This window comes from Penicillium mononematosum (genome assembly GCF_028829835.1).
Source record: "Penicillium mononematosum strain IBT 11891 chromosome Unknown utg000002l:1.0-8112719.0:1.0-8118358.0, whole genome shotgun sequence".
NCBI lineage: Eukaryota > Fungi > Ascomycota > Eurotiomycetes > Eurotiales > Aspergillaceae > Penicillium > Penicillium mononematosum.
In genome coordinates, this window is record NW_026643272.1 from 2,356,764 (window position 1) to 2,383,042 (window position 26,279).

The 26,279-nt window shown below is 50.0% G+C and overlaps 10 protein-coding genes across 10 annotated transcripts; 2 read left to right on the forward strand and 8 right to left on the reverse strand.

Moving 5' to 3' along the window:
• Positions 1 to 112: 112 nt before the first annotated feature.
• N7519_002658 (putative dynactin Arp1 p62 subunit RO2) lies at positions 113 to 2,071 on the reverse strand (the record flags this gene model as incomplete). Its single annotated transcript, XM_057289436.1, has 2 exons — positions 113 to 1,625; positions 1,689 to 2,071. 2 exons carry the CDS (start codon positions 2,069 to 2,071, stop codon positions 113 to 115), a joined length of 1,896 nt encoding a protein of 631 aa, XP_057150638.1.
• A 510-nt stretch (positions 2,072 to 2,581) lies between these two features.
• N7519_002659 (uncharacterized protein) lies at positions 2,582 to 3,749 on the forward strand (the record flags this gene model as incomplete). The annotated part of the gene is made up of 2 exons (XM_057289437.1): positions 2,582 to 2,809; positions 2,907 to 3,749. The coding sequence occupies 2 exons, from the start codon at positions 2,582 to 2,584 to the stop codon at positions 3,747 to 3,749; spliced, it is 1,071 nt and encodes a 356-aa protein (XP_057150639.1).
• Positions 3,750 to 4,135: 386 nt separating this feature from the next.
• Positions 4,136 to 4,348, reverse strand: N7519_002660 (short-chain dehydrogenase; the record flags this gene model as incomplete). Its single annotated transcript, XM_057289438.1, has 1 exon — positions 4,136 to 4,348. The coding sequence occupies one exon, from the start codon at positions 4,346 to 4,348 to the stop codon at positions 4,136 to 4,138; it is 213 nt and encodes a 70-aa protein (XP_057150640.1).
• A 628-nt stretch (positions 4,349 to 4,976) lies between these two features.
• N7519_002661 (glutathione S-transferase family protein) lies at positions 4,977 to 5,654 on the forward strand (the record flags this gene model as incomplete). Its single annotated transcript, XM_057289439.1, has 1 exon — positions 4,977 to 5,654. The coding sequence occupies one exon, from the start codon at positions 4,977 to 4,979 to the stop codon at positions 5,652 to 5,654; it is 678 nt and encodes a 225-aa protein (XP_057150641.1).
• Positions 5,655 to 6,073: 419 nt separating this feature from the next.
• Positions 6,074 to 10,902, reverse strand: N7519_002662 (uncharacterized protein; the record flags this gene model as incomplete). Its single annotated transcript, XM_057289440.1, has 8 exons — positions 6,074 to 6,296; positions 6,378 to 6,847; positions 7,648 to 8,161; positions 8,221 to 8,573; positions 8,627 to 9,642; positions 9,704 to 9,849; positions 9,908 to 10,205; positions 10,398 to 10,902. The coding sequence occupies 8 exons, from the start codon at positions 10,900 to 10,902 to the stop codon at positions 6,074 to 6,076; spliced, it is 3,525 nt and encodes a 1,174-aa protein (XP_057150642.1).
• Positions 10,903 to 13,975: 3,073 nt separating this feature from the next.
• On the reverse strand, positions 13,976 to 15,616 carry N7519_002663 (uncharacterized protein; the record flags this gene model as incomplete). Its single annotated transcript, XM_057289441.1, has 1 exon — positions 13,976 to 15,616. The coding sequence occupies one exon, from the start codon at positions 15,614 to 15,616 to the stop codon at positions 13,976 to 13,978; it is 1,641 nt and encodes a 546-aa protein (XP_057150643.1).
• Positions 15,617 to 17,171: 1,555 nt separating this feature from the next.
• Positions 17,172 to 18,345, reverse strand: eb1 (microtubule-binding protein BIM1; the record flags this gene model as incomplete). The annotated part of the gene is made up of 6 exons (XM_057289442.1): positions 17,172 to 17,234; positions 17,298 to 17,779; positions 17,845 to 17,922; positions 18,042 to 18,076; positions 18,184 to 18,255; positions 18,332 to 18,345. The coding sequence occupies 6 exons, from the start codon at positions 18,343 to 18,345 to the stop codon at positions 17,172 to 17,174; spliced, it is 744 nt and encodes a 247-aa protein (XP_057150644.1).
• An 808-nt stretch (positions 18,346 to 19,153) lies between these two features.
• Positions 19,154 to 21,372, reverse strand: N7519_002665 (F-box/WD repeat-containing protein; the record flags this gene model as incomplete). The annotated part of the gene is made up of 3 exons (XM_057289443.1): positions 19,154 to 20,135; positions 20,186 to 20,528; positions 20,589 to 21,372. The coding sequence occupies 3 exons, from the start codon at positions 21,370 to 21,372 to the stop codon at positions 19,154 to 19,156; spliced, it is 2,109 nt and encodes a 702-aa protein (XP_057150645.1).
• Positions 21,373 to 22,285: 913 nt separating this feature from the next.
• On the reverse strand, positions 22,286 to 23,592 carry N7519_002666 (NAD(P)-dependent alcohol dehydrogenase; the record flags this gene model as incomplete). The annotated part of the gene is made up of 6 exons (XM_057289444.1): positions 22,286 to 22,903; positions 22,951 to 23,162; positions 23,215 to 23,256; positions 23,313 to 23,372; positions 23,426 to 23,453; positions 23,518 to 23,592. 6 exons carry the CDS (start codon positions 23,590 to 23,592, stop codon positions 22,286 to 22,288), a joined length of 1,035 nt encoding a protein of 344 aa, XP_057150646.1.
• A 963-nt stretch (positions 23,593 to 24,555) lies between these two features.
• On the reverse strand, positions 24,556 to 25,963 carry N7519_002667 (uncharacterized protein; the record flags this gene model as incomplete). Its single annotated transcript, XM_057289445.1, has 4 exons — positions 24,556 to 24,791; positions 24,891 to 25,135; positions 25,205 to 25,734; positions 25,778 to 25,963. 4 exons carry the CDS (start codon positions 25,961 to 25,963, stop codon positions 24,556 to 24,558), a joined length of 1,197 nt encoding a protein of 398 aa, XP_057150647.1.
• Positions 25,964 to 26,279: the final 316 nt, after the last annotated feature.

Here is a 26,279-nt window from a genome sequence, read left to right on the forward strand (position 1 = left end):
GGTAGATGCTTCTATGAACGGGGCAAAAAAACAAGTACACTCGGGGTATGAAAGATATAAAACGCAAACCAGTCGATGCGAATATGAATAAGACGATGACATCCCCTATTGTCTACAACGAAGGCTGAATCCTGCCCACACCAAGCACCATCCAATAAGCCAACTCCCTGGTAACCTTATCATCAGGCTTAGACCCCTTCCCAACATTCTGCTGATCAAGCTGCGCATCCGCATCCCAATCCATATGTACGAAGACCGGGATCTCAAGTACATCCTCATCCTGCCTTGAAGCCGCAACCGCCAAGACGTCCTCATCATTAGTCTCGGTGTTGGGATTGCCATCGCCGCCTTCTGCACTACTCCCAGGCAACGTACCAGGGACAACCTCCAACACGACGGTCGTCCAGTTCCGACCTTTATCCCACACCTTGCCTGCCTCGGGGACTCCGCGTAGAGCGGCGGAGCGAGAGTCACTTGTTAAAGGCGCAGAGGCACCCTGTAACGCTTCGTCCCAAACATCGCTGTTTGCGCCGATCTCGAACTGCGGAGAGAGAACGGTGACTTTCGTGGCGACGCGGCCTGGGGTTACGGGGGGCGTGGCGAGGGTGATACGGACGGGGTCAAACATGTGATTTTTTAGAGTAAGAAGGATGTGGATTGGGCGCAGGGGTGGGAGGGAGTTGAGGTCGGAAGTCGGGGCCATGGCTGGGAGGGCTGATGAGGAAGAAGGGGCTAGAGGGCGGAGGGTTGGGAGGGGAATGTAGCTGAGGGCAATGAGGCGGATGCGGAAGCGAGTAGATTGCGGCTTGCTCTCGGGCTTGACGAGGATGTGCTTGCAGGACTTGCAGCGCTTGGCTCGCTTGGTGCGGAGGAGGACAGGAAGTGGGAGGAGATCGTCGATGAAGCGGGCATCCGGTGATTGGGTTGCGCGCTGATCTATCGAGGCCATGCCATCCCAACCACATTCTGGAGACTGAAGTCGTGCGATCATGTCCGTCTCGCTGTTTTCTGAGGCGACCTGGAGGCCCTCGCTTGCTGTCAGGGCTTCGCGCATAACAGGCGGCTTGGATTTGGGCTTCTTGCTGCCGCCATATAGCCCGCTTAGACGCGACGATGATGTGTAGAGAGACATGAGCCGGTTTAGGGCGCCGGGCGAAGAGAATCCAAATTCTGAGCTAAGATGATCATTTGGCGAGTTTGATGTCTCAGAGATCTGTGTACGGTAGAAGTTCTTCAAGGCCGCAAAGCGGGCATCGGTGCCCATTGGGGGTGCACCCGGGTCTTCTTTTGGTGCAGCTTGCTCTCCATCACGCTCACGCGCATTGGATTGCTCGTCAATCGAGGCATAGCTGGACAACGGGTGTTTCAGATCTCCAAAAGTGCGGGAAGCTTGCCTGGAGCGGTCGAGAGCAGCTGGGGGAGTGGAATCTGTCATCTTTTGCAGCTGACTGCGAATATTTGTCGGCTTGTCGAACTTGATCCCGATGTCTAGCGTTGTCCAAAGACAGTATCCACAAGACAACACCCACGGACCCTGTTGAGGCCCGTTCCCTGTAGCATTCTCAATGGTACTCACAGCCAGGGGTGCCGTGCAGACAGGACAATTGAAGCAATTTCGGCCACATCTATAGGTATGCGCGCGTTAGTAGATACTCGAAATACAACTCTTCACACCCTCTAGTACATACCGATTACCATCACTTCGTACCATACTGCTCGGCGTTTCAAACAAGCAGCTAGGACAGTACCAGCTCACAATCTCCTCCGTAATACAACGGGGGCATTTGATCTGGTGACACTCCTCGCAGTAGAGAAGCTGTTCAGGCGGATACAGCGAGAAATTGGACCGTGGAGAGCGCGGATCAAAGGTTTGCTCTTCATCCTCGTCCTCTCCTTGTTCCTCCTCTTTTGCTGACAACTTCTTGTCTTGGTCTGTGTTTGCCCGCTCGGGTGGTGCTTTTTGCGGCGATTTATGCGGGGACTCCCTCGACCTTCGCTTCCTAGCTGGATCGGGGACAGGGGTGTCGGCGCAGGGGCATGATATGTATGTATATGGGAAAGGACGCGACATTTTGATATCGACGTGGTGTGGTGGGCGAGACGGTGTATGGTAACTTTCGAGACGTGTACTTGGATCAAATCATGCTTTGTCTCTGGGTTCGAAGCTGGATAGCGTGATGGAGTAAACAGGTTGGCCGATAGCAAATTCGTAGCTATCTGATGGGTTGGCCTTTCGAGTAAAAATATCTTAATATTCAGGGTCACAACCCTGTTGCGCCAAATTGGAGACCCTGAGAGGAGTGTGTTTGGCGCGCGAGGACTTGCTTGCGCAGCGGTTGCAATGGTTCTGTCACGCTCAATGCACTATGCACAATATGCGCAATTCGGGAGAGCGAACTTACACGAGGCCAAGTGTCTCGAAAACACCAATTGCAGGAAGTCCACGGTCCGCGGAGAGAGGAGCTCTCCCGCATCAACAATCGACGTCAGATCCCGCCATTTTCTGCCCGCTATCGCCGCAAAACCATGGACTTGCATGCTTGGGGGGTTTAGAATCCTCCATATCCATTCTACAGCCACAATGATTCCTCTACAGACATTTCGAGCCGGCCTCTCAAGGCGATGCTTTGCCCCAACAATTACTATTCGAAAATATGCCAGCCAAACGCCCGGTAACCCAATGCTTGAGGTCTTCAACCGCAAAGTCAAGCACCTCCAAAAAGATCGGGCAGCCCGGAACGTCGAAGAGAGTCGGAAAGTCGACTACCTGAAAGATGAAGTAGCAATGCGGTTATGTGAGCGCTTACTGGTAAGTCACTCAATGAAACAAGCGCGGAAGAAAGCGCAGAAGTAGAAGAGAAAAAAAAGTCACACCCACTGACAACAGCTTCCCTCGCCATGAATAGGACATTAAACGTGACTTCCCAAACGTCCTAGATCTAGGTGCAAACAGCTGCAACATCGCCCGAGCTCTCACATCCCCCAATATCGACTCAGTCATGCCGGAAGGAACCATCACACCACCACTATCAAACAAGATCTCGAAGCTGACATGCGTGGAGACGTCTCGCGCGCTGCTCCACCGCGACGAGAAGGAGCAGTTTAACAAGGAGATTGACATCCAGCGCGATGTAATTCCAGACCTGGAGACGTTGCCATACGCACCAAACAGCTTCGACGCCGTGCTCTCGTCGCTCTCGATCCACTGGATCAACGACCTGCCCGCGCTCCTAGAACAAGTGAACACAATACTCAAGCCCGATGCGCCATTTATCGCGGCGATGTTTGGCGGCGATACGCTGTACGAGCTGCGTGGGTCGCTGCAGCTGGCTGATATGGAGCGGCGCGGTGGTGTGAGTCCGCATGTGTCGCCTTTGGCGGATGTCAAGGATGTCGGGAGCTTGTTGACCCGTACTGGGTTCAAGATGCTTACTGTTGATGTTGAGGATATTGTGGTCGAGTTCCCGGATACCTTTGCGCTCATGCAGGATTTGCAGGCGATGGGCGAGGGTAACGCAATCATGAACCGTGACTTGGCACCGCTTTCGCGGGATGTTTTGCTAGCTAATGAGGCTATATATCGTTCCCTGCATATGGAGGAAGGTGCGCGTGGTATCCCGGCAACGTTCAGGTTGATCTATATGATTGGATGGAAGGAAGGCAAAGGCCAGGCACAGCCATTGCAGCGTGGCAGCGGCGATGTTAACCTCAAGGACATCCTTGAGGGAGGTGACTTTAACAAACCATGAAGAATGGAAACAAGAGGGCAAAGAGAGAGAGCCCAACATTTTGTCACAATATAATATATAATATTAGGACCTGTGGATTTCCTTTTCGGGTTAGTTTTGCCTTCTTGGGTTTAGCACCCCAGTACGCCGTCACATAACCTCCCTTCAATGCCCTCCGACATAAAAAGACCTGTCTTCCCTACTCTTCCTCCCCTTTCTCTCACTTTTCCATTCCTCTGCCTCTCTATCTTACACTCATCACTGCGCCCCTGCAGTCTCGCCCTCAGATATGGCAATAAAACGTAACTGTGCTTTCACCAAAGCTCCATCTTAGGTCTACCGAACCTCTACAAAACCACTTGAATAAGGAAGCTTAGGGTTTTAGTATCGTAATTTTGCACTTCTTCTTATACGACGGTGGTTTTGGTGCCAAAATCTTTATTGATATCAATCGCTCCCTTCTCAGCCCGCGCCTTGGAGCCTTCCGACACATAACGAATTGCTACAGACGCGCCGTTCCGGGTCAAACCTATAGCAATAGCGGCATCGATGCCAACCTCTCTACCAGAACCTGTAACCACAGCAGACTTTCCTGTAAGTGAGAGTGTGTCGGCTGACATATCCAGAAAATCAGCAAAGAAAGCTATCGAAGCAAAGGATCACACAGCTAGTTGAACCCGGACTTCTGACAAAAAGCTGTTTTATATATATGACAGAGTTGACTATACGGAACTGCTAGTATTAATGTCGTATATATTTTAAATAGATGCTATTATAAATCATTAAGAAAGCGTTCTATCTACGAGCCCCCCCCTTCTCCTATTGATTATAGGATATCATGGGTTACCTAGCCCTGAAGGTATCCATGGAATAGATCCATGGATGCTCTGCAATTATTAATCCCACTTCCAAACAATCTTGGAAGTTTTGTATCATAGTTTGTGCTGTTTGTGTTGATGACCAAGGACCAATCAACGTAGGTCCTGGCTGGTTGGCTGCACCCGTGGACAGTCCGTGGCAACTAAGGCCTAATCAACGCTGACGGAAATCATAAGAGACAATTAACTATCCAGCTTAACAATCCAGCTTACCAACCTTGGAATAGTTCGGTCTTCCCGGGTGCCGAACTGAATATATGTTCCCGCCATTGAAGTATACCGGTACTTATAAGCAGACCAACCCTCGATCCTTATAGTCGCTGTATCGAACTCTCTATCTCCCAATCCATCAATCATTCACTCACTAGCCATGTCTCTCAAACCCCTCACTCTCTGGACCCTCCGGGGCCACGCTGGAACTCCCAACCCGTGGAAGGTCCTCATGATCCTAGAAGAGCTCAAGGTTCCCTACGAGCCTAAGACGGTCGATCTCGGCGACCTAAAGAAGGAACCCTATGAGTCTATCAATCCTAACGGTCGTGTTCCCGCCCTCGAGGATCCGAATACCGGAATCACCATCTGGGAATCGGGCGCTATCCTCGAGTACCTGGTGGACACATACGACAAGCAACACACCATCAGCTTCGCCGCCGGCTCGAAGGAGTACTACGAAAGCAAGCAGTGGCTACACTACCAGACGTCCGGCCAGGGACCGTACTTCGGGCAGGCCACCTGGTTTACCGTCTACCACCCCGAGAAGGTGCCCAGTGCGGTCGAACGCTACGTTAACGAGATCCGTCGTGTTTCGGGAGTGCTCAATCGATCGCTCCAGAACAAGGAGTACCTCGTTGGCGGCAAGTACAGCTATGTTGATGCTGCTTTTGTGCCGTGGTTCGAGGTGGCTGCGCTCTTCTGGTCGAAGGAAATGGATCTCGAGCAGAACTTCCCGCATGTTAATTCCTGGTTGAACCGTATCAAGGCTCGTCCAGCTATTGCCAAGACCATTGATGATAAGGCAAAGGCTGCGGCTGCGGCTGCGGAAAAGTAAGGCTATGTGATGGCAGTTAAAACTCCTACATAGAAAGAATGGAAGAGTGCAAATTGGTGAAGTTGGTTTTGTACTTCTCTGTATGCTCTAGGAAAACCGAAAGTAGGAATTCAACGTAGTCTTGTTCCGATTATATATAACTTGTTCTCTTGCATATTAGATAAGTGCTCACCTCTGCTAGTAGCGTTTAATAATAGCGTACCTTCTAACGTCTGCTTGAAATTTAGTGCGGGGATAGAAGACGATAAATAGATAGAACGTGATAACTATTCTATTTGTAAAACTACGCTTAAAGCGACACTGGTGAGATATCATCCACAGAGATATATGGAATGCAAGTCTCTACCAAGACAAGAAACAAAACACAGTCAAATGTAAATCATAAGAAACGAACCTCCAACCGATGCTGTTTTCTCCACTCAAACGGTCCTACGATCAGTCATGACCCGCACAATCGACCCAGTACCAGCAATCTCCACAAGCCTCTCGTGCCAGCTCAACAAAACGCTCATCTGCTGACCACCACCACCTTCACCCAAGTTGCGAGCCTGGATCTGCGAGAAGCCCGTGTCCTGAGGCGAAACCGGCTTCTTCGGCGTCTGGGTACCGCTACCAGGAGCAGCCGAGGACATGCCCTTGTACCTGTAATCATAAATCAGCAATCAAATCCACGAATTTCCACCAGATAGTTCCTCTGGCGATCGAAACAGTAGTTCCACGTACAGGTATTTCATCAAGCAATCCGCCCGCTCAGCCCCGCCATCCCCGCTGCACACACCCTCCAGAATGCGGGTCATCTCGCCCTGTCGGATACCTTGCAACACATCGATGACGGTAGCAAGATGCACCTCCTTGGCGCGGTCGTCGCCGCCCAGCGGCGCCGTGTCGAGGACTGTCCGCAGAGCGCCCTCCGGGTCACCGCCGCGCAGCATCTGGCGCACCTGTGCCGCGGCACTGGCAGCGTCACTGGCGCTTGCAGCTTGGGGGAGTGTGGCGGGCAGGAGGGATTCCATGGGGAAGTTGGCCGAGGACTCGGGGTCCAGGGCGTCAATGTTGATGGTGCGGTAGTTGATTTGCGACATGGTGGCGGCTGGGGTTTGGTTGAGGGCGGAAACAAAGTAGGGATGGGTCTCGATCAAGTCGTTGATCAAGCCAGCCGAATGGTATTGGTATTGGGGAAGCTTTGTGGGGAGCTGCCTGTTGGTCTGTTTGGTATATCGGTGCGGTGGGCGGAAGCGGGGAGATTAGGTGGTGACGTGGGAACCTCTCCGAGATGAGACCCAATGGGGATAGGATAAAAGATCAAAGTGTGTCTTAGAGAGACAGGGATCGGATTAACTGATCACAGATAGGTGACAAGGTGAGTCGACAGGGCAATGCGGAGTCAATTGGGAAGTCCACGGGAGATGGAGCTGGACACTTGGGAGACGGGGTGTTGTGGCCTGAGGCAGAAACACAGTCTTCTTAAACCCAGTTGCCTGAGACTGTTGATCTTTGTAGTATTGAGTATTCTGGATAAATACGTAGGGCTACTGGATTACCAGGAATTTTCAATGTAGAAAAGTAAAATTTCATAATTAATGCAGGAGTGTTGTTTTTTGGTGGTATATAACTATACACATCTTCTATCGAACCTGATGCTTTATATACAATAAGCACAAAAAAATACATATCAAACAGCCAACCAATGCTAATAACACCAACGCTAAAATGACAAACTAAGGAGAGGTCGTAATTGTGATAGGGGGTACCACGACAGGAGGAGGGGTGGTAGGACGCTCAGGAGAAGGCTCTGGCTTGCTCACAAGTTTCTCAGGAGCTTGTTCGAGATCATCAGACTTGATGGGCTGCGGATCCAACTCGACTTCATCATCTGAGTCTTGTTTCTTGAGAGCTCGGCCAGTGAAACGCTTCACAGGTCTAAAGAAAGACCTGATACCACGACCAATTGCCTTGAACCCTTTAGAAATCGGGCGCAAAACAAAGGACATACCGCCAACAACGGCATTGAAGACAATTCCGAAATGGTAGTCGGGATAAGTCGGAGCACGATAGCCCAGGGCAAACAGGCAATAGCACAGATGATACACACACCCCAGAGGGTGCTACTCAAGCGGGTCACGCTGAATGCCTGGCCGCCCACGTAGACGATCATGACCTGGCCGGCGACCATGACGGTGTTGATTCCCAGGAACCAGTAGTTGCGGAACATGCCTTCGAAGATATTGAACTTGTTGTCGAGGCGACGGTTGTTGAATTCGTTGAAGATCTGCATCCACACGAACGTGTTGAACACCACGGTCGAGAGCTGCTTTTCGCGCATCTCGGGTTCGGTGCTGAGATGGGCATCGAGGAGCTTGTCGCCTGCGAAATACAGCATGAATGTGACGGCGAGCTGGTATACTGCTTGACCGAGGATCATCTTCCACATGGTCAATGTAAAGAGGGAGACGTGTTTGGGGACAGGTTTGCGGTCGAGAATCTTTTCAGTCGGGGCATCCGTGGCTCTGTTTTCAAAAATAGTTAGTAAAAGTCAAAGCAAGCAAAAAGAACGAGAAGAACTTACAAGGCGAGAGCGGCGAAGGTGTCCATAATCAGGTTCACCCAGAGCAGCTGCACAGCTGTTAAAACACTGGTGTTGTCACTGCTGTACACAGACGAGACGAAGGTGAGGACCACGGCTGTGATATTAACCGTGATCTGGAATTGCAAGAACTTGGCAACGGCGTCATTGACAGCTCGTCCCCAGGAGATGGCTGTGATAATGGAACTGAAGTTATCATCCAGAAGGATAATTGAACTAGCCTCCTTGGCGACCTCAGTACCAGCAATACCCATGGAGAAGCCGACATCTGCAGTCCGCAAAGCCGGACCGTCATTGGTACCATCACCTGTTACAGCGACCGTCTCACCGAGGACCTTGAGCCGTTCGACCAAGATTCGCTTGTCTTCAGGGATGATCGTGCCAGTACCTGCAGGCGCGGAACCACTTCATCCATCTCGTCGTTCGTGAGTTGGCGGAACTTGGGACCTTCCATGACCAATCCATCTTCCGTCTTAATCCCGCAAGACGTTGCAATAGCGGTGGCAGTGGCAACATTGTCACCGGTCACCATCTTGACCTGGACGCCTGCCGAATGGCATTTGCGAATGGCTGATGGGACTTCGGGGCGAAGAGGGTCTTGGATACCCACAACTCCGACCCAGGTCATACTATGGAAGAAATCCTCGAAGTTCGCAGAAGAATCTTCAGAATGTTTCGCTTCTCTCGGGGGCCAGCTTGCGAAGTCTTTGTAGACCATGCCAATCGTCCGAAGAGACTTGTGAGCGTAATTGTCGATGATGTCCAGGATGTCCTTCTTCTGTGTCGCAGAAAGATCTTCCACATCGGGTCTTTCTTTGGCAGTGTCAATGTTGATGATCTTTGTGGTGCAGGTGCCGACCATCAACTCGGACGCTCCCTTGACAAGCAGTCGGTGGCCAACACCAGGAACACGGTAAACAACACCCATGCACTTCCTGGCGGAGTCGAAAGGAATCAATTGGACGATTTCAGCGGAGCCACGCTCCGAGACAAGATCCATACCCATATAATCCCGGGCCAACTGAAGCATCGCCACCTCAGTCTTACTGCCGACAAAATCAATGGAGCCGTCTTTTTCCTGTTCAAAGGCAGTCGAGTTCAAAGCGATGCTCTTGATGATCAGATCTTTGACGGGAGCCGACAATTTCTGGGAAACCGCCGAAATAGTCATTGAACCCTCCACATCTGCATCTTCGGTTCTCTGGCTGAAGTCCTGATCCGAGCCAAAGGTTCCGGCCACAACAGTCATTTTGTTCTGTGTCAATGTACCTGTCTTATCAGAGCAGATGACTGTAGCGTTGCCCATTGTCTCGCATGCACGAAGGACACGGACGAGGTTGTTCTCCTTGACCATTCGTGTGGTAGCAAAGGCCAAAGCCAGTGTTACTGCCAATGGAAGGCCCTCTAGCAAAGAACATGGATGTCAGTAGAGTCTCAAATAATTCGGCGAAACATTAGCGCTTACCTGGAATAGCGACAACAATAACCGTAACCGCAACAATGAGAATATCCACAAACTCTTTGCCTTTCATAGCACCAGTCATCTCCGGGTGATTAGGAAGATTGGCTACCCATCGGAAGAGCAAAACGAAGAACAGAATACCAGCAGCTCTATCAATTATCATCAGTTACCTGTACAACAAAAGGAGCGTAGGAATGGTCGACTCACCCTGTACCCAAAGATCCAATCCAATCTGCGAGCCTACCCAGCTTGACCTGAAGCGGCGTCGGGTCATTAGGAGTTTGCAGCGACAGCAAGATCCGTCCGTAGGTGGAATAAGGCCCAACACTGGTGACGACATAAGTTCCCACGCCTTCAAGGACCTTGCTACCGGAGATCAGGAACGGGTCGAGTTTCTTCGTTGCCTTGCCGTCGATAATTTGCTGCCAGACTTCATGGCCGTTGGTCTTCTTCATTTGATCCGACTCGCCGGTAGCGGAAGACTCGTCGCACTTCACGCCGTAACCTGAAACTAGAATGCCATCTGCGGGGATGGAATCGCCAGCCTCGAGATGGAGATGTCGCCGACCATGATATCGTAGACCGAAACCATGTCGGTTTTGCCTGAGCGGGTGACTTTGACTTCACGGTCATCGTTCTGCTGGTATGTTAGCTGTGTTCGCTTCCTGGATCGGTGGGGGAAGACTTGCTCGTTTACTGAGTTTGGCAAATTGTCTCTCTTTTTGCCAATCGTTGACAGCTGTGACAATCGTGACAATCAAGATTGCCACGCAGATGGCGACTCCTTCCACCCAGTCGACGCCTGTGCCTTCGTCCACGGTCTCGTATATCCCCAAGGATAGTGAGATCACGGCGGCGATAGTCAATAATATAATAATTTTGTCGTTATATGCAGCCCAAAATAGCTTGAAGAACCCGGTCGATTTCCGAGCGGGTAACTTGTTCTGACTGAAGACCCGAACCCGGTCTTCAAAGGGTGAGCCACTACCAGATGACACCGGCGCTGATGCTTCAGTGTCAGATTTTGGTGGAGATGTTGTAGATGTGTCTTGCGAAGGTGCCACATCCTTGAACTCGACAGTACCCTCCAGCCGCCCTTCATCTATGGACAAACCGGCGTTTAGATCTGTTCGCAAACCGCGCTCCAGACCCTCCAAACCGCCAAGAGCATGGAAAGCAGCCAGAGACTTCGGGTTCTGCATTTTGTTTAGTTGGCGGGGAAAACGCAAATCGATTATCCTCCACTTGGAAATCGTTTTCATTCCTCGGATCTGGTTTCAAAGCATCCGACAGCGATACATCGTCATAGACAGCTTTAGAATTCGGGTCTACTTCGGAGTTCGCCCGGGAGCGAACTACTGTATCAGCAGAAGAAGCAAATGAGTCCGCCCGCGGACGCAATGTATCGCCATCGATCGACGGCGACGGTCGATGTGAGGCATCTTGAACCATCAACCGGCCTGGATCTGGTTGATTCCACGCCATATCTGGTGAGACAGGAGAAGTTGGGCTGTGGTTTATATCTGTAGGACCCGACCACGCTGAAGAGGCTGTAGATACAGATCGCTGTGAAGAAAAAAAAAGTTAGGATAATTAGCGAAAGAGTTCAGTTTATATGATGGCTTGGGTTACCAACCTCTCTGCCCGAAAAGTCTGTCACTATAACAGGGCTTAATAGCGAGCCCTGATGGGGGGTGTCGTTTGGAGAAGACATGGTGCGAATCGCACGGAGATCTTCCGAAAAAGAATATGCGAATCAAATGTAAAAGCAGGTCATGCAGAGGTTCATGTAATACTTCTATGATGCAAAAAAGGTCTCGTGTGTTGGGGTGACGAGACCTTTTGTTTTTCCCCCTCTCAACGGGGCTGTGTACTTCCAAAGACGGATGCCCAGAGACGCCGAGGATTTAGTTGAGAATTTTCTGGTAATTCGCAACGAGCGCTGCAAAGAATGCCAAGTATGTATAAGAGGGATATATTATATCCACCAGAGAATATTGAAAAAGTGAAAAAAAGTAAAAAAATATAATATATATACCGTTCAAAGAGGATGTGCCACTTATTACCCCGGGGAACCCCAACACAGCCCCCTTTCCCAGGGTTACAAGCGGTAAGCTTTGTCTCGAACAGGGGCTTCAAAGCTCCGTGTATGATGTATGTCAAAGGCGAAGTTCATAGGCATACCAAAAAGCCGAGGAATGTACTCCGTAAGCGCCGGGCTTCTTTTTTCTCAAACTCGTTTCTTCACATCCATGCTGCATAGCTAAATCCTGGGATCAGCGGGTGTCGAATAGCGTTACGCCAAGTGCAGTCGTCCAATGCGAGGGCGTTGCGGTCAAATTGGGTTTTCTCATTGTGGAGAGGACAACTGCTGCGCCTCACAGAGTACCCAATCATTGGCCATCATTCACCTCGACATATTATGGACGTATTGGCATTAATTGTTTGACCATGGGCGCAAGTAAGGAGGCAAAGACCAGTCTCGTTGCATCATGGGGCTTGATCGTGACTGTTCTAGGCTGGAGATGGGGTAGGTGTCCACTTGATGAGCGGCTAGACTGTGCGCATCATAAGCACGCATTGTCAGAACCTATCAAGGCACGCGACAGAAATACTTGATCTTGCAAGCCCCGGATTCGTACTTCGTCCACTCCGTGAGTATGTTGTAACTTGATGTTGGGGTTTCCGGGTGAAAGGAGGCGTAGAGGACCAGATCGCCTTCTGTGGCGTTTTTGTGGCGGTGCTCTAAATCATGTGGCGGTGCGGCTCTTACTATGGCTGGAGCCTCTTGAGCTCTAGTATGACCCGGGAGGCAAGAAACATAACCAGCTTGGTCACGGAAGGGCAGTGCAATAGGTAACAATGGAATGGGCCAATTCATTCCAAGAAAAGCCTACCTCAAGGCTCGTGGGTAGCTGTGTTGTAGGCAGAAGCACTCGTACTCGCACACCACACACCGCACCTAGGGAACAGTGGCTGTATCGGAAAAGACAGCCTATATTTGGTCGCAGGACGCGTAGATGCGGATACAGTTGAGCAGAGGCCAATATTCAAGCCTCATTTGGCACGAATCTGGAACAGTACCTGCGCCTCCAAATGTATGACATGGGAGTTCGGCCTCCGTCTCAGCCATTTGAGGCTTGACAAGCGTTCCATTCGGAAGTGCGGCTCATTCGCAATGTGTCACGGAAACTAATCTTTTTCAACACGTCAGGAATAGATGTCTAATCGAATCACAGCGTTAGCCTGGTCTCAGGTGGCACCACGATGGTAGTCTCACATGTTAGATGTAACAGTTCTGAAATAAATGATACTAGCCTGCAATAATATTACTCCCATAGGCATTGCCACGTGGTCAGCATGCGTGGCCGGCCATATAGTGGGATTGGGGTGAGGCAAGATGTCCGGTGTTACACGGCTGATGAGCAACTGGGCACCTGGGCTGGAAATTCCGCCGCATATGTCATCTACATACAGTAAGTTTAAACCTTCGAAGATTAACCATTTTCTCTAGCAGGAGTCATTTATACGTGAGGAAAATGCATGATGTTTCATTTGAAGCTCAATGGCTTCAGGTTACATTGACTATCCGAGCCGATACTGTTCAGGCCAAAGCTGGATTCCGTAGCAATAGAAGATGAAATGGGATAACTAATCAGCGGAGCTCTAGTGACTCCGACTTCTACCCCCGAGTCACTTCACCTGATGTCGACACGGGATAATGTGGGCTGGCCATTTGCCTGGTCCCATTTGTACTCATCAATTGTGATTATCGGTCGTGGTCGGCTTGCTTTGATCGCGATGGCAACATTGATCTTGCCACTCGCAGGGTCAAGCCTGAGCCGGATGTCCTGCAGCAGCTTTCATTCTTATCTCCAATACGGCAATTTCGACAACCACCGTCGGTCGTCTTGTAGTGACATGGGAGAACTCATATTAAGTGAACCAAGTAAGATATTCACAATGACATTAAGCAGGGTAAGTGAGAAAATAATGAAGAGAAAGTAATTTGAACAAGAAGTAAGAGAAATAGGAACAGAAGAAAGAAAATAGATAGAGGGGGTATCAATAGTGAAAAAGAGAATATAACCACACAATGACAATCAAAGACAGGAAATGCGTTTTACGGCACAAACAGACAGAATCGAACAGAAAAATAATAACAATAAAAAGGTATCGGGAACAAGCTCTGGAGTCCGATGTCAGAGGGGCTGTGCCCCCCACCCATCACTTCATTTCCATCATTTCACATATCCCGTATCGCAACATCAACAATTACTGATCCATAACCTCAGTGAAGCGGCTGCTTCGACTCCCGTCGAAACTGTGCAAACTGCGGCCGAGCCCATCCGGCCGCGGCGGCGCGAAGGGCACTGCGCTCTGGGGTTGTGCAATCGGTTGGGCCGGTGTAACGGTGATAGGAGTGGCAACACTGACGGCGCTGGAGATAGGGAGGTGCACGGGGTTGGGCTGTGCTGGTGGGGTGTGCTCCTCGACCTCACGGGTATAGTTTGAGTCTAGGGGCATGCCATATGGCTGGGCAGGGGGCGGAGCATAGAAGGATGATGACCCAATTGGTCCGGTTGCTGGTGAGGTGGCAGGGAAGCCTGGTATAGTGGGAGAATCGCCGTCTAGTCCGCCGCCATACCCATCACCACCGTGGGTGAAGACGGGAGGAAGCTTCCTGCCGGAAATTTTTTGGAACCCGCGTTCGCTGGGGGCGGAGTCGACAGTGCTTCCAGACCGCGTTGTTGCCGTTGACTGGCGCCAGCGCTTCATGAATGCAGGGGCCAGGTATGAGGCTGTGAAGAGAGGGTCGTTGCTTTCGCGCCGCTCGACAACTTCTCTAGACCCAGCCCCTGATCCAGCCCCAGCTGCTGCGTCACCTAACATGGTGGGACGTCCCATTTTCCCCATAAAGAACCCTCGGCGGCGGAGGTAGTAAAATAGGAGAAATAGAATGAGAGCAACACCGGCAACTGATCCTACTACACCACCCACGATTTTAGGCGTGTCAGGATTACTTGTCGAACCCTGCCCCGAACCCTGCGCTTCACTCGTAGTTGGCGCGGTCCCGGTACCAGTCGGCGAGCCAGCTGACTCAGAGCCTCCATATACATTTGATGAAGAGGTTGTGTAGCTGCTGGAAGTCGAGCTTGTCGAGGTGGAACTGGAACTAGAACTGGAGTCGGAGCTGGTACCAGAATATGACGAGTGATTGTGTACCTGGGATGATGTCGTCGTAAGAGAGGGCGTAGAGATAGAAGAAGTGACGAGGCGAGTCGAACTCCATGTAGGTGAACTGATGACTGCGGCTGAGGGAGATCTTAATGGTGATGGAAGTTGGGTTGCGGCATTTGTGGTCGAAGAAGTTTGGGCCACGTTCGTAGAGGTGCTTGAAAGTGAGGTCTCGGATAGCGGAGAGGCTGTCGGCGAGGTTAATAGCCCTAAATCTATAGAGGCACTCTCACTTTCATTTGCAGTTGCAGTTGTAGTCACGCTCGCAGCCGCACTCGCAGGCAAGCTGTCCGAGCTCGGTAGAGTGTCAGTGGCGTACGTAGAATCCGATGCCGTCATCGGAAAGTCAGTAGTAGTCGACTGAAGCGGGGTCTGAGAGCTAGCATCGACTATCTGCAGTACAGTCTCGATACTAGTAGGGTCGGGGGAGGCCGTCTCGTCCCGCTTTTCAAGCATTGAATCAAATTCGTTCATGCCATGCTCAAGGCGCATAGAGGTTTTTGACGAGTCGCAATTTTCCTCCGGAGGCATATCAGTAGCTGGGAGGATGGGGCTTTGAAATGTGTCATCCTCAAGTAAATCAGAGCCCGCATCCTGGCCATCCAGCTTAGCTTCCCGGCGGCGCCTTGCGCTAATTAGATTGCCGAGGCGCGAGTGACGAAAATGACCATGAGCCATGTTGACAATTTTCCATACACGTCCACGTCAATTGCCAATCACATGCAAATATCAAGACAAAGCAAAACAAAAAGACGTATGATCCTCACAGAGGTTGAGCTTCACACTTTGCGAGGAGTGGGACTGATAAGGTTAAAATAAACGAAAGAAAACACGTTCTAGCGTGCGCAAAGTTGTGGAAGGATTGAAAGATCGTGGACAAGGAATGACCCGGTTGACAGTATTGAAGGAGTGGATGTTGGCGAAAGCGTAGCCAAACGTTATGACCAAGAAAAGCGTAGCATCGACAGCAGCTCAAGGATATCGTGATATAGCACAGTTACGTGGAAGGAATGGCAGTCTTACAAACGACTAAGCAGAGCCCCAAGTTAGTATGTGTCAATTCAATTGGGGGAAGCCCCACGCCATTGTACGCAAACAAATCGAGGGCTTCGAATGAATTGATAACACATACCTGGAATAAAAGAGCGACAAAAAGAGTGGGAGAAAAAAAAGAGAGCCCAGTCTCATATCCTAATCCATTTTGGATATTGGAACCACAAAGGGGAATATAAAGTGTTGAATATGTCGAGAGAGCCAGGTCAGACGGGACCCTTGAACAACTCTGAGGGCAGTGTGGTCACACTGGCACAATTCAAATGTTCCCAGTTGTCAAGAGAGATGAATGTACAAATGCAACCAAAAAAGAGACCAAAAAAGAACAAAAAATGGAACAAAAAGCGAGACACACACGAAAGAGAAGAAGCGAAACGGGAGGAAAAGGACCCAGACCGCACCAAACAATCCCCTATCAAGGCCTAGTCCAGGCCGGGTTACTGACGAATTAGGCTCGGGGCCGACACTGGAGATTCTCTTTCTTTTTCTTTTTATTCTTTCTCCTTCCCTGATGTCGGAAGATATCTGGAATTGAATTATAATCTGGATGTCTTTTTTTTTTCATTCAAGGAGAACACAAGGTGAAAAAGAAAAAACAAAAGACAGTTCTCTCTCAACGCAGGTACCATCAGGTACCGTGGGATCAACGAATGAAAAAGTGACAGGGCCCAGATGAGGTTCTGGCCAAGGATACTAGTCTATTTTGGGTTTAGTGTGCCATGCAGGTTTAATTATCATCGGCTTAGCGTCAAATGGCTCTATACATAGGCAAGGGACAATGGTTACCGGCATAAAATAAATCTCTTTAGGTTAGCATATATATACCTAGGTATGTTTCTCGACTCTATGACTCTACGGAGTATTAATTCAATATTTCCCTAGGGAATTAATATGTATAGCAGATGTGTCATAGTGTACTACCACCATACCATACGTTGTACGGAGTACAAACGGGAGAATCATTTGCCGATCCCATTCTCCATAAAGCTATTTTAAGCCTAAGTGTCAGACCATGTCTCTCCATGTCTCTCCATCAAAAATAGGACGTATGCATTTGTCTCCATATCTACGTGCTCTGCTCGTCTTATTGACACCCAATGGAAGGAACACAAGAAAGAATAGGAGGGGGGGTATTTAGTAACGGATCTTTCCTCCTTCGAGCCCAAAACTCATGTTTCACTTAGAAAGTCTCGAGCTCGTCGGCCGGAAGCTCCTCTCCTTCGGCCGGAATTTCAAAGCCGTCCTGATGGGAAGCGCATAAGCGTCAGTTTGGGGAATCCTCAGCGAATAGATTAAGGGAACGGACCTCGGTCGAGTATAGAATGCCCTGGATGTGCTTAACAAGCGTGTCTTCCTCCTTTTCCAGCTCGGGGTCGGCCTCAATGGCGCTCTGCAGCAGCAGCTCAATGTCGCGCAACTTGGCGAAGTAGAAATCGCGCTCCTTCTCCAGTCCTGCGATCGCTTCCTTCTGTGTCGAGATCTCCTGTTGCAGGGCAGCGGTGGCCGCTCCACTGGCCGCACCGCCAACTCGCGGACGGACGGCGCCGCCTGTCGGGGTCACTCCACGGCGTGCGCTGCCAGCAGACGGGGCACGCGAAGTGGGGCCTCCAACGGAAGCAGGGGCGCCGGAGGCCTTGCGTCGGCCGACGGCGTCGTATTCACCACCGGGATAGTGCTGGTCCCAGTATTTCTTAACCCACTGGATGAACTCAAGGTTATCCTGCATGCGGCACTTTGTGAGGGACTGGACGGGGATGGGCTTGTTGACCTGGTGGCGGGCGAAGACATCTGGGTGATTGGACATGTTAAAAAGGGAATCGTCGATGGCCGATTTGGAATCCGTCTTCACATACTCTGAAGGATCTTGAAGTTCTGGAGGTAGGCATATTCAGTGTTCACGTTGAACTTGACCCGGGACATGGGAACATCCACTGAACAAAGAAATCAACCAGTCAGTATATATCCCACAACTCAGGACTATCTCTCCCTCTCCCTCTATCTCTCTCTCTCTCTCTCTCTCTCGATTATTGCGCAAGTCGTGATTACATACTGAAAATCGAATCGAAGATCTGGCAGAGGGCAGCACTATAGAGAGACAAGATAAGAGGTTAGCTCATCCGATCTATACAAAAAATAGTCGACCGCCCGGCGAGCTTTAACAAGTCGGAGGAGAGAATACAGATCAACCATACCCAGTTCCACACTGCTCAATCTTGGTAAGGTTTAGCTGCAGCAGGTTGTTAAGCCATGCCAGCAGTTCCTGTCTAAAATCATAAATTGATCGGCGTCAGCAAGGCCATATCGGTCGCGAGATGGCGGGGAATAGGAGAAAAGCCGAACCTGGATTCACCCATGATGGTGGGGTAGAATAGTTATCAATCGAAACGCTAAAGCGGAAAATGAGACTAGAATGAGCGCTAAGCAGAAAAGGAGCTTGATGATGATATTACACCGCAAGACCAGGACTCCCTGTCAGTCTCTGCTTGTGTGGTTGATGGGAAACAGCAGAGGGATTGTTTTGATGCTAAATCCCACGGATCGCACTGGCACTAGCCCACTTTTTCTGGCGAATCATGGATGGATTAGTTAATCAATGTCTTGATGCCTGAGGTGTGATATTGTACCTGATGTATCAAATCGCAGCTTGACATACAACATTGCCTCGGTGCATGAAACTATTACATCGTCGTGTGAGGCACAACTCCACCGCAACAGGTCAAATCTCATATATCATACCATCCACCTGGACGTCATGCTGTAGCTTAGATCAAGTTGTCGCATAACCGATTGACCGCCGCTTCTACCGCCCGCCATATTTGACCTGCATAAACGGTCGATCTTGATCTTGTAGATGCCTGTCGCGTGAGGCGACCTAGTTAACTAACTCACAAGACATTGAAGATTGCGGTTATTGTGGTGATACACGATAATACCATAATGTATACTATGTTAGGTAAATAATCTTGCAGTAGCATAACAAAGAGCGAGAATTTATACTGCCAATATTCCAGGGCCCTGATCTAATTTGTACCCAGATGAACTCATATCCGACTCCCACAAGCTTAGCAATATATAATTGAGAGTAACCAAAACCATCCACAGAAGGGAAAGAAGCAGCGCTGATAAGAAGAGCAAACGGTATATAAAACAAATGCAAATAGATCACTCCTCTAACAGGTCGATCCCGTCTAGCCCATATCCAAAGTCCATAATGACAGCGCGGGAGTCCTGGCTCGTTGCAACAATGCGTCGATAATCGGACTGCACGCTCAACATCCAGCTTGTGGTCCAGCCAGGGAAGTTGATTGACTGCTCACCCGTATCACGGTCGAACACCTTGACGCTCATGTCATAGCTACCGCTAATGATGCGCTTATTTGCGCTGTCGAGATGCAGAGATCGGATGAGGCCCGAATGCCCATGGAGCTCGTTGACGAGCTCGCCCGTGTTAGCATCGAATTGATAGATTATGCGGTCGTTGCCGCCAGTGAGGATGGTCCGGCCATCGTCACTGAATTCGACACATGCGAGGCCACGGTCCTTGCTAGCGAACTCCTTGACACATTGGCCTGAGATCACGTTCCACATCTTGGCAACACCGTCACCGCTGGCTGACACTATAAGGTCACCGCGTAGCTGCACAGCATTCACTGGCCCTTCGTGGCCGTTAAGCCGCCTCAAAAGCTCACCGGTGTTTCGGTCCCACACACAGATGGTGGTATCCTTGGAGCATGAGACGATGTACCGGTCATCAAAGCACACATCAAGGACACCGGCGTGATGACCGGAAAGACGATGGATCGGTCGGTAGTCGTCCTTGATGTCATAGACGATACAGGTAAAGTCCGAAGATCCTGTGACCATGATCTCCTCGTCAAACCGCAAGCACAGAATCGATGCGCTATGGTATATCGATTCTTCCTCCAATGGTGCCGTAATTTCCGTCATTTCATCCGGCGTAGGCAACGGCGGGGTAATAGTCATAAAAGGCGCCTTCCCCGTGGCCAGGGCGGTTGGATTGTTCACTGGACCACGACGGAAAGTCCGGGCTGCGGGTGGCCCAATAATCTTCTGGCATGACCACGGATAGTGTGCGTCCCACACACGAACCGTCCGATCACGGGAGCCAGTAATGATTTTGTTCCTAAAAGCTTGTTAGCAGTGCACGGCATCAACAGATCGATGTTAACTTACTCGTCAAATTGAGAGCAATAGACGCTGTCCTGGTGACCTTGAAGATAGATGGCTGCAGCTTTGCCTTCCGCCCAACGCTGATCGAGAGCGCGCCGAACAAGGAACTTTTTCTTCCAGTCCTGGTTCGGGATTGACTTCCCTAAACCAGATGACAGCTTCAACTTGGAGGCCGTCTCGCTTGCTGGCCGTCGGCCATATGCATTGCGGAACACGTGCCTCCAAACATAAGAAGAAGACGCACGAAACCAGGCGCTAGACACAAGCTCCGCGTCCATGAGCGAATCAGGGTCCAAATACGAAAAAATATGTGCTGTAATCTCAGCCGGAAGCAGAGCCACGGGATCTGAAGCAAGAGAAGTTAGCAAACCGCGTGCTGTGCCCAACAGGGGGGATTCATTCTTACCGAGTCGCATCATGGTCAGCAAATCAGTGTCTGACACATCCGATCGATCGCGCAGGTCAATACAAATACCGCTCTCCGAGTCCTGCGGAACCTTCAGGTCGAGCATCTTGTTCTCTAGTTCCACCTTAGCCATCCGCGCAGCCTCCATCTGCTCATTCTGTGCTGCAGCGGCAGCGCGCGCTGCTGCACCTGCGGACATATGATTGGGCAGAACTGGAGGTGCCTGCCCACGGCCCGGAATAGGGACAGGGATCGAGGCGGTCGGGGCATAGAAACTATGCAGGGCAGACACACTATTCAAGGAAGGGCGCCGATTGACGCTGTAACCCTGGTGCCAATATGTTTTCGTTGACCGGGCATCCCAGCTACCGGAGGCCATGCGCTTATGGTTTGAATGCCGCGAAACATGGTGATCGTAACGGTTTTCATCGTCATCAATCAATTTGATGTCCTGGGTAACAGGAATTGTTTGCCTGGAAGGCTTGCTGCGAAGACTGACAGACAAGCGTCGGCCGAGAGCGACCAAACCATCCACAGGATGCCTTAAACTCGAAAAGCTTTTGGCACCACGGCGCCGGGGAGCCGCATTCGGAAACGGGTCTATCTCTTCCACGACTGGTGCGTGGTGATCCTGGCATATTTCCATCAAGTATGGCTCCTCCCATGCGTCCAAGGCTAACTCTTTTGACATTGGGGCGGCGTGACCCACGGTCCGTGGGCGCGAACGAAACGATAACGAGGTGCGTCGCCTTGTGGAGGTGGCGTTGGTCTCTCGTGGCGACATGACTGAGGTTATTGGTGTGTGAGGGCAAATTAAACAATAATTGGATGAATCTGATCGCCAATATGTGACGGCGATTGCTGGGAACAAGGAATGACAAGGCTTTTGTGGGACCAGTCTATTTATCGTTTGTCGACCGATGTGACGTTTGGTCTTGGGAGTTCTGTGAGGTAAGTCTAAAAGTGTATATATCAACGACCGTTCGCGAACTCCAAGGACCCAAGAGAATGAAAAAGATAGAGAAAGGGAAAGAGAGATTAATGAAAGAATTATAGAAAGAGAATAACAAAAGAAAAAAGGAAAAACCAAGGCGCAAGGAGAAGATAAAAAGGGCGGAAGAATTCCAGAAAGCAGAACGAATGGGTAGTCGGGCGGTGAGTTGGGGAGGAGTGATTGGTTCGACTATGAGGTTACCGAAGAGTCACTGTTACTGACATTGTAATACTACTTTACTATGGTCGTCAAGTACCGAGTACTTTTGGAGTACTCGCCCCTGCATGGTTCAGAATTTTAAGTCGGGGGGGCAAATCCTGGGGAGAACGCCCGTGGACGGAAAGTGCGGAGTAACTGTGACTTGGATCGACGCGGTAAATCTACTGCGGATCTATGTACCGTCTACACCCTGGTGGCAATTAGGGTTTCTGAGTTTTTCATTGAGACAATGATGATGACAGGTGAGGATGCTAATATTAGTACATATAGCCCAATCGGGTATTCCTTTGTATACTTATTTCAATGCTGTACACAGTTATACTATTATTCAAGAATAATTGATTTCAATCTCCTCAGAAAACCTCAATATGAATAAACACCCCTACCCGCCCCTACCCGCCCCTACCCCAGCCTTCTAACCCCTTTGTTTTGTATGTTGACACCGACTATATACATAATTCTTAACACCGAACATCTATCCCGTTCATCCAAAGATCTTCTCATATCCGGTCAAAGTAAACCGGTAGCGCACATCACCCTTCTTCATGCGCAGCATGGCCTCCTTGAGTCCCTCCTCTCCGATGGCAATCTCCTCCACCCAACCCTTAAGACCCCGATCCGCAGCCAGCTGCAACATATCAAGCATCTCCCGACGGCTACCCAGGTGACTAGCACCAATGAGAACACCATTGGAGATCAGGTTCTGAGCTTTAATGACCTGACCCTCCTCCTCAGGAAGACCAACACTGATCCAGCGCCCATGAACATCCATCATGGACAGATAGCGCGCAAGATCGAAACCCTCCGAAGAGTTAGCGCAGTTGATAATCACATCAAACGAGCACAGGTGATCCGTCTCCCACCCCTCCTCAGCAGTGGCAATGTAGCCATCAGCACCAAGCTTGCGAGCGTCCGCCTCTTTAGCGCGAGAGCGCGAAATAGCCCACGTCTCCGCGCCCAGCGCCTTAGCAAACATGACTCCAAAGTGACCAATGCCACCCAGTCCAACGATTCCAACCTTCTTGCCAGGACCAGCGCCATTGCGCACCAAGGGCGAGTACGCCGTCAATCCGGCGCACAGCATCGGAGCAACAGAGTTGGTCTCTAGTGCGTCCGGGATCGGGAACACCCAGTGCTCTGTGTGCGCACGTGCGATGAGTATCCGCCCTGGCTGACGATGCCACTGTCGGCCCATTTCGAGCCGTAGGTGTCCATTGGCTCGACCTGGCAGTATGTCTCGTTGTCGTTGCGGCATTGCTTGCACTTGCCGCAGGAGTAGGACTGCGCGCCGACTCCAACGCGCTCGCCTTCCTTAATCAGGGTGACCTTAGGTCCGACGCGGATTGCCCGACCGACGATCTCTAGATGGCCATTAGTATGAGATACTGGCCTTTGCTCTTTTTGAGTACGTACCGTGACCCACGCACAGGGGGAACTTTTGATCACCCCATCCTCCTTTATGAATACATTAGCCGGAGTTTCTGCTTGATACTTCAACGGGACCACCATACCGCTGATAGTGTGCACATCACTGCCGCAAATGCCACAGGCCTCAATCTTGACGTCGACATCTATACTCGGTTATAATTGGGAAAAGCATAGTGGCACCGACAGGCTAACTCACCATAGTCGCCGAAAGGCTTCAGCTTGAACTATTCATCACAACCAATCTAGGTAAGCGCATATCCTAACTGGCACAGGAAAAGAAGCACGTACGTGGCGCTTGTGGAACTCAGTGTAGCTGTTAGGTCCATCGACCTGGAAGCCCTCAGCTTCATCGGGGTAAGGCATTGTGATAAGAATGAGTGATTGGTCTGAAGTCTTTATCAATGACTATGCTTTGGGATACAGCAAGGGCAGTGTACACGAGAGGACCGAATACGAAAAGAAAAGTAGAAACTAGGAGACAAGCGGGGTGCAGGGGCTGTATATCAACGCCACAAAATCTCAGACCCTTGAGCGGGGATCGCAAAATATTCCATTCTTCCTACGCGGGATATAGTCTCCAAATTCATCGTGATACTCCGTACTGCTCCCGTATACGGCTAATTCCCTCCAGTCGGACATTGTCCCGTGGACCCGCTCCACCGGATAAACTGACAACCAAGAGGAATCAGATGAATCAGAGGCAGGAATGGGGGTTCGATATCACCCGAGAGGCGAAGCAAATACGTTGAAAAGAATGAAATGGTCTGGGCAACGTGGGGTGGTTGTTTGGCTGTGGGGTAGGACTTTAATAACACCCATGGGTTAGCTGATAGCGCTAGGTCCCGAGATCGTCCATTGGACGGGTTCTCGTATCAACTCCGATTCACATGTTTTTCCACCTATGAGCTTGCGAGAAGACATTATATCCCGGTATGGCCTTATCGGCGATAAGAAGTGGGATGTTATAGGGCTTGAGCTTAGGGCTTGGGCGTTGCAAGGGTGCGTCCTCGAAATCGGAGGGCGAATACACATCATCTTTACTATTACAGATAGGATATATTGTCAAAGGCAAGAAAGTAAATCTAAAAGTTTAGGAACCACCATGGAATTCTCCATCTGGAAAACATGCAATTCTGTTGGGGGGTGCGACCCTCACAAATGCCCTAGTAAGGTCCATGTAGACAAAGAAATTGCCCCACAAATCAAGCCCGAATGCTCCCTAGAGACGTTAAGAGGAGACTTGGAAATATAACTGAGCCAGTCAAAGCTAGGCAAAACTGCGAAGCTAAATGAAGGTTCCCTATAATAGCCAGTGGTCTTCCAAGGTTAGGGCTGAGCGATAGCCAGGGTGGTGAGATGATGACCAAGAGGCCACGCCCAACGAAGCAGTGAGTGCATCATGTCATAATATTTATTCTTGTCAATTTTTCCCATGTAACCATCCAAGGTTGGCGACCTGACCTCGGTAAATTCTTTAAAGTTCAAGACCGGGGTAAATTGAACTTGAAGTCTACCATCAAAGTAGCCGTATAGCACACGAGCACAGCATCTTTGGTCGAACACTATTATCATGGTCTATAAAACTCGTAAGATATCAGTAAGACATTCTTTCCACAAGGGACTGAGTTAGTAGTGAACCGAACGTACCGGGAAAACCTCACTGAGCATATGGACGTCCTCTGGCTTAATTCCGTTGGCGAGCGACTCCAATTGACGAAACATGCCTCTCAACCCCCAGCTAGCTAAGGCTATGAGCTCGGCAGTCGATGGGCGTTCGTAACCACATAAGATCACATCTACCAGAGCCCATGCATGGCATTTGTGCGGGTGATTTAGCTCCATTGACCTGGCGATACTGATTCCGTGTGCATTGTCTGGTAGATCGAGATCGTACAGTCTTTGGTGCCTAGGTAAAAGTGGTCAACCTAAATAATACAAATTTCATTCTCCCTAAGAATAGCAATATGCCACTTACCAGTAGACCGACCAGTCATTTGTCCGGTAATTGCGGATATCCAGGTCCAAAGCTTTCGGAATCACCATCTCATGGCTGTCGTCGGCCTCCTTTTCGCTTTTCTCGCTCTTCTCGTGACTTTCATCACTTGGTTTGCGATTATTGCCACCGCTCTCTTCGCTCTTGTCGCCATCTTCATCACTCTCACCCGTTGTTTCGGGATCCACGGTTTCCCCTTCTCTGGCCTTGTCACAGTTTATTTCCTCGCCCTTATTGACTTCTTTATCATGCGGTTTATCATTATCGCTCTCCTTGTCGCCGCCAGTGTTATCGGGTTGATCGGACGACTCCTTGGCAGTAGGATCCTCATTATTATCTTTTTCTTCGATTTCGGTTTCATACAGCTCGCGGGGCCAAAATTCGGGAATACTCGAGTCCTGGTAGTCCATGAACGCACGCCGAAGTAGATAGTTTGCACGGTAAGTTCCTTTTCCGAACACTCCTCTTTGAGATAGAAACCAATCCCAGCTTGGATCTTCAAGTATCTTCTCCTATCCTAGGTGTGTTTGTCCGGGGCATGAAATAGCGTGTAACGGAAGGCGAAGTTATGCCTGTAGCAATGTCCAGATGATTGAGGTCAATCCGAAGAACCTGTAGACGCTGCTGTGGGATGAATGAAGTTGTTATTTCTTTCATAGAGATAAGGATTTGTTCCAGTCTCTCGCATCTCCATATAAAGCACCAAGCTTGTGGGATTATATTTACGGGGTCATCGTCCATTTTGGTGGATTGCCCGAGGCAGAGAAGTTGAACGATCAGTATATATGGCAGTATCGCACATGAGGAGTTGGAATATCCGGTGGCTAATAATAATAAGAAGTATATTGTATATGTACCATATTTGAGAAGAACAAATTCTAGGTGAAGGTAGACAGGACTTCGTTGATTTAGACTAAGCCCTAACCACGAGGCCGTTTCCTTGAATACCCGGGAGGTGTGCCAATGGACGTACTCCGCCGTGGAATTAGGAAAGTATTTTCGCAAACTATGCCAATTTAGGAAATTAGTCCTTCCAATTTTGGAAGGTTTTAAAGGA